Source organism: Solanum stenotomum, chromosome 8 (assembly GCF_019186545.1).
Source record: "Solanum stenotomum isolate F172 chromosome 8, ASM1918654v1, whole genome shotgun sequence".
NCBI lineage: Eukaryota > Viridiplantae > Streptophyta > Magnoliopsida > Solanales > Solanaceae > Solanum > Solanum stenotomum.
The window spans coordinates 3180628-3196199 of record NC_064289.1 but is presented as its reverse complement, the minus strand read 5'-3'; the positions used below and the strand labels follow the sequence as shown (position 1 = coordinate 3196199).

Genomic DNA, 15572 nt, shown 5'->3' with positions numbered 1-15572 from the left:
TTTTTTTTGTGACCTTCTAACTAGTTAGGAAAAGAACAAAATCATCATGTTTGCTATCTTCTCACTTGAATTATTTGAGGGTAAATAATTGTCATCTTAATAAATTAATCACTCACAAAACAACTCACATTTCAAATATTGTATTGATTTGTATTGAATTTATTTATCAACAAACAACTCTCTCTAAATAATAAAATTAAATTTGTAAGCTAATTTATTTATATAAATTTACTAGTACAAATATAAAATATAAAATCAAGAAAATAAATAAAATGATTAAAAAAAATTGAGGGTATATTTGTATTCACATAAATTAATCTCATGATATCAAACATGTAAAATGTGCAGTGTCAACTAATTTATTCCAACCTTGTCACGCCCCGAGCCTACACCCTGGGCGGGACCGGCACTCGGAGACCATTGCTGGCCCCAAGCGAACCCTTGGCTTGACTTTCTTAACTCAGCGAAAACTTAACTCAACAGAATAACTCAATGCCATGCAAAGACATAAACAACTTAGCTGATAAAGATCTGGCCCAAAAGGGCAACTCAAGTCTCAAAATAGAATATTTATATATATATATATATATATATATATATACACACACACAAAAGAGAGACTCAAACTAACTGACTGACTGACTATGAAGCCTCTAAAATATTGAGATGGATGTTGGGACAGACCCCGCAACATCCTAATAAAACAAAACTTGAGAACATAAATAGTTGAGTCCTCCGGAATGCAAGGAGGCTCACCACTAACTCTGGATTGCTCAGCTGGATCAACGGCGTGCTGGATGATGATCCTGGGTACCTGTGTCTGCATCATAACAAGATGTAGGCCAACTGGCATCAGTACATGGAATGTACGAGTATGCGAGCTGGACTGCTAAAACAACAACTTAAGCTTGAAAGGGATACGAAAGAGAACTTACCTTGGCTCTGTTCAACGAATAAGTAACTGAACTCGATATAAAGCAATAAGACACATACAATATATAAAGCTTGTAAAACTATTAAAACATGACGTAAAAATCATATTTATAATATCATGAAAATACTATGCTTCCTTTCGAAGTCTACTTGTGCAATGCATGAATGAAGTCCCATACCCCTATCCACAATAAGCATAACTTCTCGAGGAACCAATCTCTTTTTACTGTGGGAGTTTCTCTAACCGACAACCACCACTATGAAACCAAGTGGTGATACAACGTTTTACCTCACGTTGCCAAAAGACCATCTTATACCTTGCCGTGATATAGGAAGCTAATGATACAACATTTTACCTCACGTTGCCCAAGGACCATCCTATACCTTGCCGTGATATAGGAAGCTAATGATACAACGTTTTACCTCACGTTGCCCAAGGACCATCCTATACCTGGCCGTGTATAGGAAGCTATCTTTACCAAGTGGATCCACTAGCTTAACTTTACGTGATCATCTAAAAAGTATGACCCGTTAAATCCCATGTTGGCTACATGGCTCTTATGGAGAGTTGAGTTAATATGAATCGTGTCCCCAATTCGGTGCTCAAGACTACTCCCAAAAATACTTTAACTCATTAGTGTTTTAAACACATCTTTCTTTAGTTGAGATAATAACTCAAAACTTAGCCCAAAGGCTCTTGAAAACTCTTTATAAAAAGAACATCTCAAAACCATATTTTAATATGATCATTGATGACTTGGGATATTCATGCTGCTTAAACATTGATGGTATATCTAGAGACCATACTGTTTAAACATTGATGACATACTCAATTTGTCATACTAATCATGTTTTAGAAACTCTTTCGCAAAACTCATCTTTTATCAAAAAGAGATAGTACTCAACTGCTCAAAACTCTTTTGGAAATCTCAGTTTCCTCTCATCTTAAATGTGAAAACATTTATAAACTTCTTTGGGAATACTTAGTTCCCTAATAACTTTTGAGAAATGAACTCAACTCTTGACTCTTGACTTAACTGAAAACTCTTGACTTGACTTGAAACTTGAAACTCTTTGCTTGACTTGAAACTCTATACTTAACTTGGAACCCGAGCCTTAAAAAGAAGTTAAAACGTTCAATGAAGACTCGTGGAAAAACCTTAAAGACTTGCTTTGACTTACTTACTTCTAAGCTTGACTTCACTTGACTTGGAAACTAACTTCACTTGACTTTGAAACTAACTTCACTTGACTTGGAATCTAACTTTCCTTGAATTGGAATTATGAATTCAAGGTGTTTGATCACATGTTATGGAGGGATTCTTGATGTTTAGACGTACTTTGGAGTGTCGGAAACAACTATGAAACATAGGTATAACACCTAGGAACATGCATGAGAAAGTGGGGAAGGAGTGGGAAAACTTGGTGCTCTTGGCGCTCTGAGAGGCGCGGAGCGCCAGACCAAAAACTTCAGAGGAAGCCTGCTGGCACTCTGATGGGCGTACCACGCCAGGGGTAAAACATCAGAACCCCTGCTGAGGCGCGCTGGCTGGCGCGACGCCCCAGATTTTTTCCCCAAAAATCTGACTCTTCTCCTTCATTTTTCCAACTCTAAACCTCCTTAACTTCAATGGATCCAGCCCCAAACACTTAGAATCATAAACCCCTCAACATACAATTGGTTTCAACTCAAAACACAACCGGAAACAAGTCCCAAATCAACAAGAACTTCAACAACACAATTAACAACATCAACAACAACCAACAACTTCAACAACACAACCAATCTTTCCTCAATAATAAAAATGAGTTTGGTGTGTGGGGGAAAGGATCAACCCAACACTAAGAACTCACATACATTAATAGGGATCACCCCCGATGAAAATCCACGATGATCTTGACGAATCTTGCTTGATCTTCTCTTTTCTCCTCTTCTTCTCTTCTTCTTCTTCACTCAAAATCCTCACTCTCACTCTTTTAAAATGGGAAAAAAAAAATGATCCAAAAATCAGCCTAACACTAATATATAACCAAAAGAAATAGCTAGGGAAAAGACCAAAATGCCCTTAAAATTTCCGGACGGATTCCCTGCCAACTGCCCAACTTCCAAAGGGCATAACTCACTCATAAGAACTCGGAATTGAGAAAAATTGGCGGCGTTGGAAAGATCATTCCACAAGCTTCGCAATCGTAACTGGAACTACGCCTAAATCATCCTGAGCTAGGAGTTATGGCTGCTCAAAGTTGGCCAAAAACTCACTTTTTTTTTCCATACTTGGCCAATTTTCCATATCTTTAAAATTCTTTCCAAAAATGAAAATTTCCAATTCTAAGCCTCTTCAATTATTTCACATTGCCGGATGTTACAAACCTGAAGTAATACAATATGTAGTGTAATCTCAAAACAGAATATCACACAATTATGAATTATAGCATTTTGTATAAGCAGAGTATCAATGTCTTCATTTTCTTCATTAGTTGCTCTACATCTTCATTCATGAGTTCTTTGGAGCACCTCCATCTTGATCAATTGTGTCTCCATCTTGATCAGTTGTCTCTTCATCTTGATCAGTTGTGTCTCCATCTTGATCAGTAGCGTCTCCATCTTGATCAGTTGTGTTTCCATCTCGATCAGTTGTCTCCATCTTGAACAGTAGCGTCCCCATCTTGATCAGTTGTCTCTCCATATTAATCAGTTCTATCTCTATGTTGAACAGTTCTACCTTCATCTCCATCAGTTCTGTCTTAGGAACCTCTTTATTAGCATCTCCACCATGATGAGCATTTTCTCCATTAGCCCCTAAATTTTGTTCATTAGCTATCTCCATCTTGATCATTAGGAACCTGTTCATTAGCATCTCCATCTTGATTGGCATTTTGCCCATTAGCGCCAAAATCTTGATCAGCATTTGCCTCATTACATAATCTAAGCCTGTCCCTGCCACAAAATACTCATTTGTATCAATCCTGCTGCTTCTCAATTTGCATATTTGTAATTAGAAACTTACAATTTCACAAGGAATATTCCTTCCCTAATACACATGATCTGTTGGGTGGCTGCAATCTGGAGAAATTAAAAAATCAGTATTTTTTTTTTTTTAAAAAAAGCAACAAGATTTTCTTTTCAACTAATGGTTAAAAAATAAATAAATTATTTGTATAGTTTTTGGGTACATGTTTCGCACGTGTGTTTCATGTGAATTTTCATATTCATAAATATATAAGAATGATTAAAATTCTATGGAAACATGTATGTAATGAGTAAAAAAATGCAACAATTACAAATAAATCTTTAATAATATGTCCAGAAAACACCAAGTGAAGGGGGTATTTTGATGTTCCAAATTAAATCTTTTTAAGCAACAAACGTTAACTTTTGAATTTTGATTAATAATTAGCAAACTTTCAATAAAATCACAGATGATTAATTTTGAGCTCAAATAAGAATATAAGCTTACCGCAATAATACATTTATAAAAAACAACTAAAGTAAGAAGTGCACACACTAAAGAAACATAGAAATCCAAATTAGTATAATTTAAATTAGCATATACTATAACAGTTTCCTAAAAGCAGAAACCAAGATGACACTGCTGTGTGGCTTTCAAAAATTAGTCATCCACAAACTAAAGTTGAGTAGCAAAATCTAAGGAAATATCAGTAATCGATTATACTCAAATGCTTGAAAAATGACTTGTATCAAGAAATTTAAAACAAACTAAGCATCATATACAGAATGGAAGTCTCAAATTGGTTTATTCCAACCTGAAGTAGTAGAATATGTAGTGTAATCTCAAAACAGAAATGGAAAACAGAATATCACACAATTATGAATTATAGCATTTTGTATAAGCAGAATATCAGCATGAGTCGGCTATCAATATTATCTATTCCATCAACCACTTGATCTATATCTTCGGTCGTTTCATTGGCGAGCCTCCATCTTGACCAACAATTTGCTCATTACTGCCTCCATGTTGATCAGCATTTTGCTCATTAGCGCCTCCATCTTGACCAACATTCAGCTCATTACTGCCTCCATGTTCATCAGCATTTTTCTCATTACTGCCTCCATCTTGACCAACATTTTGCTTATTACCACCTCCATGTTGATCAGCATTTTGCTCATTACCGCCTCCATCTTGACCAACATTTAGCTCATTACTGCCTCCATGTTGATCAACATTTTGCTCATTAGCGCCTCCACCTTGATCAACATTTTGCTCATTAGCGCCTCCACCTTGATCAACATTTTGCTCATTAGCGCCTCCACCTTGATCAACATTTTGATCATGATTCTGTTCATTACCACCTCCACCTTGTTCACGACGGAGGAGATGCATCAAGTAATTTGAAATATTTTTATTTTGCTCAATATTAGCTCTCATTTCTTCTTCAGTAGAGTCTCCATATCCCTCAGTTGCGTCTCCATATTGATCTGTATTTTCCTCATTAACACGGACATTTTCTTCCTCGATTGGACGAATCAACTGTTCATCATCTGAAAAACCAAGCTTGTCCCTGCAACAAAATACTCATTTGTATCAACCCTTATAAGTCATACCACTTATGTATGAGATTTGCAATTTTGTAATTAGAAACTTACAATCTCATGCAGAATCTCCCTTCTGTAATATACTTGGACGGTTGGGTGACTGCAATCTGGAGAAATACAAAATTCAGTATTTTTTTTTTAACAGCAACAAAATCATTTTTGATGATGATCTTTAAAATTAGTATCTTACAATTTTCCACCCGATCATCTTATGACATTGGCTACAGTAAATGTTGACTACGGTAGTTCCAAGATGATTACTCACATTGTCTGGTACATCAACATTAATCCTGCATATATAAATTAGCGTTAGACAGCAGAAAAAAGTGTATACATAGCTCAAGTTGCTGATACTTACACCGAATTAAAGAGCCCTATTCCTCTTGATCGAGACTACAAAATGTACAAGGCAAGAAAATGAGTTGTTGAAATATAACAGAGTAGTGCTGTAATACAAATATCTGTTTCCAAAATATAGAAATCAGTAACCGAAGAAATTATATTCGAATTGTTACCATCAGAATATAATCGTTGGAGGATGCAACTTTCATTCTGCACCCAAAAGTAAGGCAGTGGATGGTACCATTAGGAGGAAGCGCATTTTGATCATTACCATCTCCTACAACTTGATCAACAGTATGGTCAGTACCTAGATAATCATTTAGCTTGAAGAGATGCATCATGTAATCAGGAATATTGTCATCATAGTCTTCATCTGAGCCTCCATCTTGATCTGCAATTTCCTCATTAGCTTGGAAAAATTGGTTCTCAGGAATTAAACGAACCAACGGTAGATGATTCGAATAAGTAAGCTTGTCCCTGCCACAGAATACTCATTTGTATGAACCCTTATAAGTCATAACGCTTATGTGTAAGTGTAATTAGAAACTTACAATCTCATACAGAATCTTCCTTCTTTAATAAACATGTTCTCTCGGGGGACTCCAGTCTGGAGAAATAAAAAAAATCAGTATTTTTTTTAAAGAAAAGCAACAAAATGTTCTTGTTGATGATCTTTAATATCAGTATCTTACAATCATCCACCCGATCATCTTTTCACATTTGCTACAGTAAGTTTTGGCTGTGCTAGTTATACATTCTGTTTGACTATAAATCACATTGTTTTGTACACGAACATTAAACCTGCATACATAAATGAGCATTAGACCGCAGAAAAAAGTGTATACATATCTCAAGTTGCTGATACTTACACCCAATTAAAGAGCCCTAGTTCTTCTGATTGACTCTGCAAAATGCACAAGACAAGAAAATGAACTATAACAGAGTAGTGCTTAATTAATCAGAATTCATGATACAAAATATTGGAATCATTAGCAATTTCATGAAATAATTCTTCCTATACGAAGAAATTATATTCGAATCGTTACCGGCCGAACATAATCTTTGAACCATGCAATTTGCACTCTGCACCGAACATTAGGACAGTGGATGCTACTATTAGAACGGAGCGCATCAGTGTTGTGATCAAGGCAAGTGTATCTAAACATTGTTGAATGAAGAAGCAGCAACTCAGAGACGAAAAAAGCAGAAGAATGAATTTGATGGAAATGACAAGAGAGAGTGTTCATATATATATAGAGAGAGAGAAGCACTTCTTGATTCTTGAATTTACAGTTAATTCTCAATCCATTTTCCCTCCAAAACTATTTTCTTTTTAATTTCTGACATATTCATATTTTATTTGGATCAAAACTGTATAGAGGATAAAAAACCAATTATGTTTCCTTTTCTTAATCTCAAATTTCAACCGTTTTGAGACTCTTTATTTTCATTGATTTAATATATATTCATATATTGAAAGTATAAATTACTATCTATTTTATATTTTTAGGATTTATCTATTTATTTGTAACTTTTTTTAAACTTTTTTTTTTTATTGAGTTGATATTCAAATTTTGGCTTGTTACTCCATTTTGCCCGCCTTTTGACTTTTAGTAGGTGTTAGGCCATGCGATACCATATCACGATTTCATATCGTGAGATGGTTTGGAGATGCGATTTCACGCTGATCCTATCTCATAATTTCATATCATGAGATGGAATACCATATTCTCCATCATGATATGAGAATTTCATTTCATGATTTGAGATTTTTTAAATACAAAAATTGACCTACAAGTTTATATTTTATTAAAAACAACCCCACATTATAGCTACTAAACATTTATTTCATATGTAAATAAAATTAAATAATCACATCATTACTTTTTAAAATTTATTATTCTCACCAACATAAAATTTATTATTGCTTTCAATTTGGTGAATATAAATGATAAAGTAAAAATTGATTTGGTGAATATAAATATAAACTAAGGGAGGAATACTTTTTTGTTTTTTCATAATAAAAAAATCTTCTCTTTCGGCTTTATATGAAAATGTTTAAAGCAATTTAATAAAAGACAAAATTGGTGATGTATGTTTGATAATCACTACGTCCAATATGTTTGATTTTAGCATGAAATTAATGCACTGAAAATGTGCAATTGCACACAAGTGAAACAAGATATGAACCATATGATATTGACACACAAGTGGAAATTCTCATAACTTGTACAGTGTTACATAATTATTTGCATAATACCAAAGGGGTGATGAAATATTTATGATCTATGAGCATGAAAATATAGTAGCGAATGATATTGACCAACAAATGGCTCAAAGTAACAATGTTGGTTCGTCTTCTCGGTCATATGATCGAAAAATGTAAGTTCAACGAGAGAAGATTGTACGTACTATGTGGGATGATTATATTAAAGACTAGTACACTATAATTTATGTTCAATTTTTTTTATTGAATCAAAGTAGGATAAAACACTTAATTAAGTGGAGAATAAATAACTTTGTAATAATTTATTATATGATTTTATAATTTTTATTTGATAAGATTGAATAAACAATTCGGGCTATTTTAATAATTTTACAAACTTATGAGATTCTTATATTTATGAGAAAATATACAACACAAAAATTTCATATGCATGCATATCCAAACAAAATTTTAACTTCATCTCATGATTTTATATTATAATATTATATTATGATTTCCTATTGCATGGCTAAACGGGCCCTTAAATTATTTCATTTTGTTTGTATTTATTTATTTTTGACTCATTATTTGCTTCATTAAATAGTTGCTGCTTTATTTTTTGTCCGCATGTGATTTTAGATTTGTTAAAATTGATTACATTTCGTTTTTCTAAAAAATTCCAGTTATTGTTTATTATATGATTATGAAATTTATATTATATGATTATGTTTGATTATTTCATTTCATTTTTTCATTTTATATATATCATGTTATTGTTTTTATTATCCATGTTTTACGGTTTATTTGATTCATATTGTTATTTTATCATTTTTTATCTCTTAATATTTGTAGTTATTATAAGTTGAAATTGGCCAATAAAAGATTTTCCCCATCAGTTTTTGAGGCATCTCCATTTTAAAAGATGAAAATTTAGTTTAAGTTATATTACGTGTTACACGTTGCAAGTTAAAATTGGCCGTTGAAGAAATTACCGCCGATTTCCAAGAGCTCCCATGTTAATAAGACGAGTTTTTATTTTTAAGTTATTATTTGATTCATTTATTTTTTATTCGTATTTATTCATTACTAACACTTTTACTAAGTGTCTTTACAGGTACATTGTAACATCCGGCAATGTGAAATAATTGAAGAGTCTTAGAATTGGAAATTTTCATTTTTGGAAAGAATTTTAAAGATCTGGAAAATTGACTAAGTATGGGAAAAAATGAGTTTTTGGCCAACTTTGAACAGCCATAACTCCTATCTCAGGATGAGTTAGGTGTATTTCTAGTTATGTTTGCAAATCTCGTGGAATGATCTTTCCAACTCCACTAAGTTTGCTAGTTTCCGAGTTTGTATGAGTGAGTTATGCCCTTTGGAAGTTGGGCAGTTGGCAGGGAAGTGAAGTCCGTCCGGAAATTTTAAGGGCATTTTGGTCTTTTCACTAACCAATTATTTTGGGTTATATGGTTGTGTTAGGATGATTTATGGATCATTTGGTCCCATTTTAAAAGAGTGAGAGTGAGAGTTAGGGTTCTTAAGGGAAGAGGAGAAGAAGAGGAGAAAAGAGAAGAAGAAGCTAAGATTCGTCAAGATCGTCGTAGATTTCGTCGGGGGTGATCCCTATTAAGGTATGTGAGTTCTTAGTTTTGGGTTGATCCTTTCCCCCACACACCAAACTCATTTTTATTATTGAGAAAAGATTTGATATGTTGTTGAAGTTGTTTGGTTGTGTTGTTGATGTTGTTGATTGTGTTGTTGAAGTCCCTTGTTGATTTGGGCATGTTTCCGGTTGTGTTGTGGGTTGAAATCTATTGTATGTTGAGGGATTTATGATTCTAAATGTTTGGGGTTGGAAACCTTGAAGTTAAGGAGGTTTAGAGTTGGAAAAATGAAGGAGAAGAGTCGGATTTTTGGGGGAAAAGGTTGGGGCGTCACGCCAACCAGGGCGCCCCAACAAGGGTTCTGATGTTTTACCCCTGGCGTGGCACGTCTCTCAGAGCGCCAGCAGGTCCCTTCTGAGCTCCAAAGGCTGGCGCTCCGCGCCTTGCTGAGCGCCAAGGACGCCAAGTTCCCCCATTCTTTTCACACTTTCTCATGTATGTTACTAGGTATTATACCTATGTTTCATAGTTGTTTCCGACACTCCAAAGTACGTCTAAACATCAAGAATCCCTCCATAACATGTGATCAAACACCTTGAATTCATAATTCCAATTCAAGGAAAGTTAGTTTCCAAGTCAAGTGAAGTTTGAAGTCAAGCTTAGAAGTTAAGTAAGTCAAAGCAAGTCTTTAAGGTTCTCCAAGAGTCTTCATTGAACGTAATAACTTCTTTTTAAGGCTCAAGTTCCAAGTTAAGTATAGAGTATCAAGTTGAGTAAAGACAATAGAGTTTCAAGTTGAGTAAAGAGCATAGAGTTCCAAGATAAGTATAGAGTTTCAAGTCGAGTAAAGGGTATCGAGTTTCCAGTTAAGTCAAGAGTTTTCAGTTAAGTCAAGAGTTTTGAGTTAAGTCAAGAGTCAGGAGTTGAGTTCAATTCTCAAAAGTTATTAGGGAACTAAGTATTTCCCAAAGAAGTTTATAAATGTTTTCACATTTAAGATGAGAGGAAAATAAGGTTTCCAAAATAGTTTTGAGAAGTTGGAGTACTATCTCTTTTTAAGAAAAGATGAGTTTTGCGAAAGAGTTTCTAAAACATGATTAGTATGACAAATCGAGTATGTCATCAATGTTTAAATAGTATGGTCTCTAGATATACCATCAATGTTTAAGCAGTATGAATATCCCGAGTCATCAATGATCATATTAAAAAAATATGGTTTTGATTTGTTCTTTTTAGAAAGAGTTTTCAAGAGCCTTTTTGGCTAGTTTTGAGTAATTATCTCAACTAAAGCAAGATGTGTACACTAATGAGCTAAAGTATTTTGGGAGTAGTCTTGAGCACCGAATTGGGGGAGCGTTCAAAGAACTCACAGCCCCCATAGAACCATGTAGCCAAACATGGGATTTGACAGGTCATACTTTTTAGATGATCACGTAAAATTAAGCTAGTGGATCCACTTAGTAAAGTTAGCTTCCTATATCACGGCAAGGTATAAGATGGTCTTTGGGCAACGTGAGGTAAAACGTTGTATCACTACTTAAGCATGTAGTAGTGGTTATCGGTTAGAGAACTCCCACAGTAGAAAGAGCTTGGTTCCTCGAAAAGTTCTGCTTAGTATGAATGGGGGTATGGGACTTCATTCATGCATTACACAAGTAGACTTTGAGAGGAAGCATGGTATTTTTATGATATTATAAATATGATTTTTACGTCATGCTTTAAATAGTTTTACAAGCTTTATATATTACATGTGTCTTATTGCTTTACATATTGAGTTCAGTTATTCATGAGTCGAACAGAGCCAAGGTAAGAGTTCATTTTTACTCTTTTCAAGCTTAAGTTATTTGTTTAGCGGTCCAGCTCGCATACTCGTACATTCCATGTACTGATGCCAGTTGGCCTGCATCTTATTATATGCAGACGCAGGTACCCAGGATCAGCATCCAGCACGCCGTTGATCCGGTTGAGCACTCCAGAGTCTGTGGTGAGTCTCCTTGCTTTCCGGAGGACTCGATCATTTTGTTCTCTTAGTTTTGTTTTAGTAGGATGTTGTGGGGTCTGTCCCAACATCCATCTCAGTATTATAGAGGCTTCATAGACAGTCAGTCAGTTAGTTTTGAGTCTCCCATCTATGTATATATGTAATATTCTATTTTGAGATTCAAGTTGCCTTTTTGGCCAGTTTTTATCAGTTGGTTGTTTTACAACCTTTCTTTGCATTGGGTTACCTTGTTGAGTTAAGTTTTCGCTGAGTTGAGAAAGTCAGGCCAAGGGTTCGCTTGGGGCCAACAATGGTCTCCGAGTGCCAGTCCCGCCCAGGGTGTAGGCTCGGGGCGTGACATACATAAAGTTGCTTTTCGAGAAAGTTACTCGAATAGAGTTCAAATGATAACTTTTATTCATTATTGTGTATATTATTGACGTTAGGCAAACCTTAGGCCGTTTCTTATATATCTTATTGTTTTATTTTATTACTTGTGTATATCGCATGTTTATTATATGCTTGTATATTATTTTTTATCTCCTCCCCTACTTGAAAAAAATGAATTCAGTCGGGACCCATAGTTGTCAACAATGTGTTAAACTGTATTGATGTTGTAACTTGTTGAAGTGTGTGACCATCTCGCCAAGTATCTACGGCTCATAAAAAATATTTAAATGTTTGAATTTTTGTGTATATGATATGTTCATTATATGTATCTAAATTATTCTTTTATGTATATGATATATACTTAATGATTAGATGTATTTGATCTGTTCATTCTATGCACCTGAACTGCTTTTCTATATACTTGATATCCAATAATAAAATGTCTAATTTCAGCGGCTATGAAATGACTCCCTTCTTCAAGTTCCTCGATGTTGGTGCGCCTTAGTCTTATCCTATATGGGAGCAGTTTAGTCGGGGTGGCGTCAATGGGTGTGATGAGGTCATATATAGAATCAATTGTGTTGATTGTTATTGCTGGATTTTTGGATATTTAAGAATTAACAAGAAGAGTGTCTTCAGAAAGTCTGCTCGAACCAACACTAACTTGCACAGAACAACAATGACTTGTGATGAGTCTATCAATCTACAGATGGCTTATAGAAGAGAGAAATTCAAATGATAAAATGATTAGGCATAAGTCATCGACAACCCCTTAAAGTTGTTCGCATAATTCATTTAGACACCTTAATTAGGACTTGTATCTATTGAACACTTAAATTGTTCAAAATATGTACCTATTAAACACAAAACACTGATATGACAAAAATTGTCTTTTGCACTCCCCTGAAGCGCCTGAAAAGATTCAAAATAGTATTTTTTTTTAAAATTTCCTTTTACATTTTTTCTTCTTTTATTGACACTTGGCACTATAATTAGCTTTAAAACATTTTTTCTTCTTTCATTTACACTTTTTTTTCAAAAAAGAAAAGCACCCCACCCCCTACCACTCATCTTCTTCATAATTTAGTTTGCAAAACTTTCTCCATTTTAGCTCCAACATTGTTTTTTTTTTTTTTATGAAAAAAGAATATTATTTCTTCCAAATCTGAAAATAAATGAAAATCAACTATGAATATATCATAAGATTCACATTTGAAAGAAAGACTTTCTTTTATATGATTTATTTCAAATCTCATAAAAATAATGGAACACCTATGAAAAAGAACAAAGAAGATAAATGATTTTTACGTATAAAAAAAGTTAGCCGATATTTGTTTATCACAATTTTCGAACAAATATTTTTACTCAAATTCAAATATAAACCCATTAAATTTATCAAAAATGATATTCAAAATTTTAAAGAATTAATTTTTGAGCTATGAATTTCTTTTTGTCATCGATGTATAAATGAATAACCGCCGGTAAAATTTTCTTTCTTCTTCACTCTTAGTATGAAAATATATCTTTTTAAAAAAGAGTTAATCTTCAAATTATTTGAAAAGAAATTAGATTTTGTGATTTGAGAAAGAATGTGTTTTGGGAAGAAGATGAAGATGAAAGGGAGTTGGGTAGGGGTGGGGCTTTGTAGAATAGGTTGACATTTTCAATTTTTTTTTTTTTTTAAATTAGATATAAAATGTGTTTGAAATAATTTTAAACAATTTTTTTTTATAATTTTGGGGGCCCAATACCACATGTTATGTTTTAATTAGCCGTTTTGATTATCAAAAAATGCCTGATAGGAACAATTTTTGAGAGTCTGGAACCAAAAGGGCAACAAAAATTTTCGAAAATTCCAAATGGAAAACTCAATTAATTATGAAACCAAAAGGGCAACAATTTGTAATGGGTGCGCAACTTTTAGCCTTGTAAGGCTCAGCCGCCAATGAGCCTTACAAGACGCAAGGCTGACAACTTTTTTAAAAAATAAATAAATTGCGTTTTATTTTCTTGTTTGTTAATTAGTTATTCTTTTTTCCATTTTATTTTCTTGGGTTAATAACTTGGACATTGTTATCTAATTGAGTTATCCTGTGACACTACTTCCACATAATTTAATGTATCTCAATTAAAATACTATCTCTTGGAATAAATATAAAACAAAAATTAGACAAATATTGTTGGACAACTATTTTACTAAAATGCTTGATAGATTCTAACTAAATATTAGTAATCCATGAGTAGTAACTATTAACCAGTCAATTATTTGATAAGAAATTTAAAACAAACTAAGCACAATATCATCTATCAATGTCTGCATTTTCATCATTAGTTGGTCTACATCTTTGTTCAGTTCATTGGAGCGCCTCCGTCTTGATCATTACTGCCTCCATCTTGATTATCATATTTCTCATTAGCGCCCAATTCTTGTTCATTAGAGTCTCCATCATTTTTCTCATTAACACCTAAATCTTGACCAGCTGCGTCTCCATCTTGATCTGCATTTCTCTCAATTTGTTCCTCGATTGAACGAAGTAACGGTATATGATTAGAAAAAGTAAGCTTGTCCCTGCCACACAATACTCATTTGTATTAACCATATTATTATAAGTCGTCGTATACACTCTCAATTTGTAATTAGAAACTTACAATTTCATACAGAATCTTCCTTCTCTAACATACGTGTGCTGTCCGGGGACTCCAATCTGGAGAAATAAAGAAATTCAGTATTTTTGTTTTAAAAAACAACAAAATATTGTTGTTATTAGTATCTTACAATTTTCCATCCGATCATCTTTCTACATTGGCAACAGTAAGCTTTGGCTACGGTAGTTCCAATTTCGGGTTGATGATAACTCGCATTGTCTGGTACATGAACATTAAACCTGCGTATATATATATATATATATATAAATGAGCCTTAGCAGAGTAGTGCTAAGTGTATGCATATCTCAAGTTACGTTGCTCATACTTACACCCTATCAAAGAGCCCTAGTTCTCCTAATCGAGACTGCAAAATGTACAACACAAGAAAATGAGCATAATTGCTCAGAATTCATGATACAAAATATTGAAATCAGTACCAATTTCATGAAATAATTTTTCCAAATTATATTTGAATCGTTACCATTGGAAAATAATCGTTGAAGCATGCAACTTGCGTTCTGCACCCATAAGTATGACAGTGGATGCTATCATTTGAAGGGATCGCATCAGTGTTGAATTCAAGTGAATAGTATCTATTCATTGTTGAATGAATAAGCGTAAACTCAAAATTAAAAATGCAAGAATGAATTTTATGGATATATATATATATACACATTTATCTACGTTATAGCCCTATTTTCTAGTTTAATAAGTCAGTAATATAGCTATATTTTAGGATCCGGATTTGGCTCCCTGTAGAGATTGAAATTTTGTTGGACTCTGAAGGACATGTTCAATTCTAATTGGGACTTTACAATATGTGTTTAATTTTCAACTCAAAATTAAAAATGCACAAGAATGAATTTTATGGAAGTATAGATATATATACATTTTCTAGTTTAATAAGTCAGTAGT

General features: G+C 33.6%; 2 protein-coding genes across 2 annotated transcripts; both read right to left on the bottom strand.

Moving 5' to 3' along the window:
- Positions 1 to 4841: 4841 nt before the first annotated feature.
- Positions 4842 to 9051, bottom strand: LOC125872374 (uncharacterized). The gene is made up of 10 exons (XM_049553088.1): positions 9029 to 9051; positions 6877 to 6988; positions 6700 to 6734; positions 6523 to 6631; positions 6382 to 6437; positions 6004 to 6307; positions 5847 to 5881; positions 5679 to 5778; positions 5540 to 5595; positions 4842 to 5454 (listed from the first exon to the last, which is right to left on the bottom strand). The coding sequence occupies exons 1-10, from the start codon at positions 9049 to 9051 to the stop codon at positions 4842 to 4844; spliced, it is 1443 nt and encodes a 480-aa protein (XP_049409045.1).
- Positions 9052 to 14360: 5309 nt separating this feature from the next.
- LOC125872373 (uncharacterized) lies at positions 14361 to 15258 on the bottom strand. The gene is made up of 5 exons (XM_049553087.1): positions 15139 to 15258; positions 14987 to 15021; positions 14788 to 14896; positions 14661 to 14716; positions 14361 to 14580 (listed from the first exon to the last, which is right to left on the bottom strand). Exons 1-5 carry the CDS (start codon positions 15256 to 15258, stop codon positions 14361 to 14363), a joined length of 540 nt encoding a protein of 179 aa, XP_049409044.1.
- Positions 15259 to 15572: the final 314 nt, after the last annotated feature.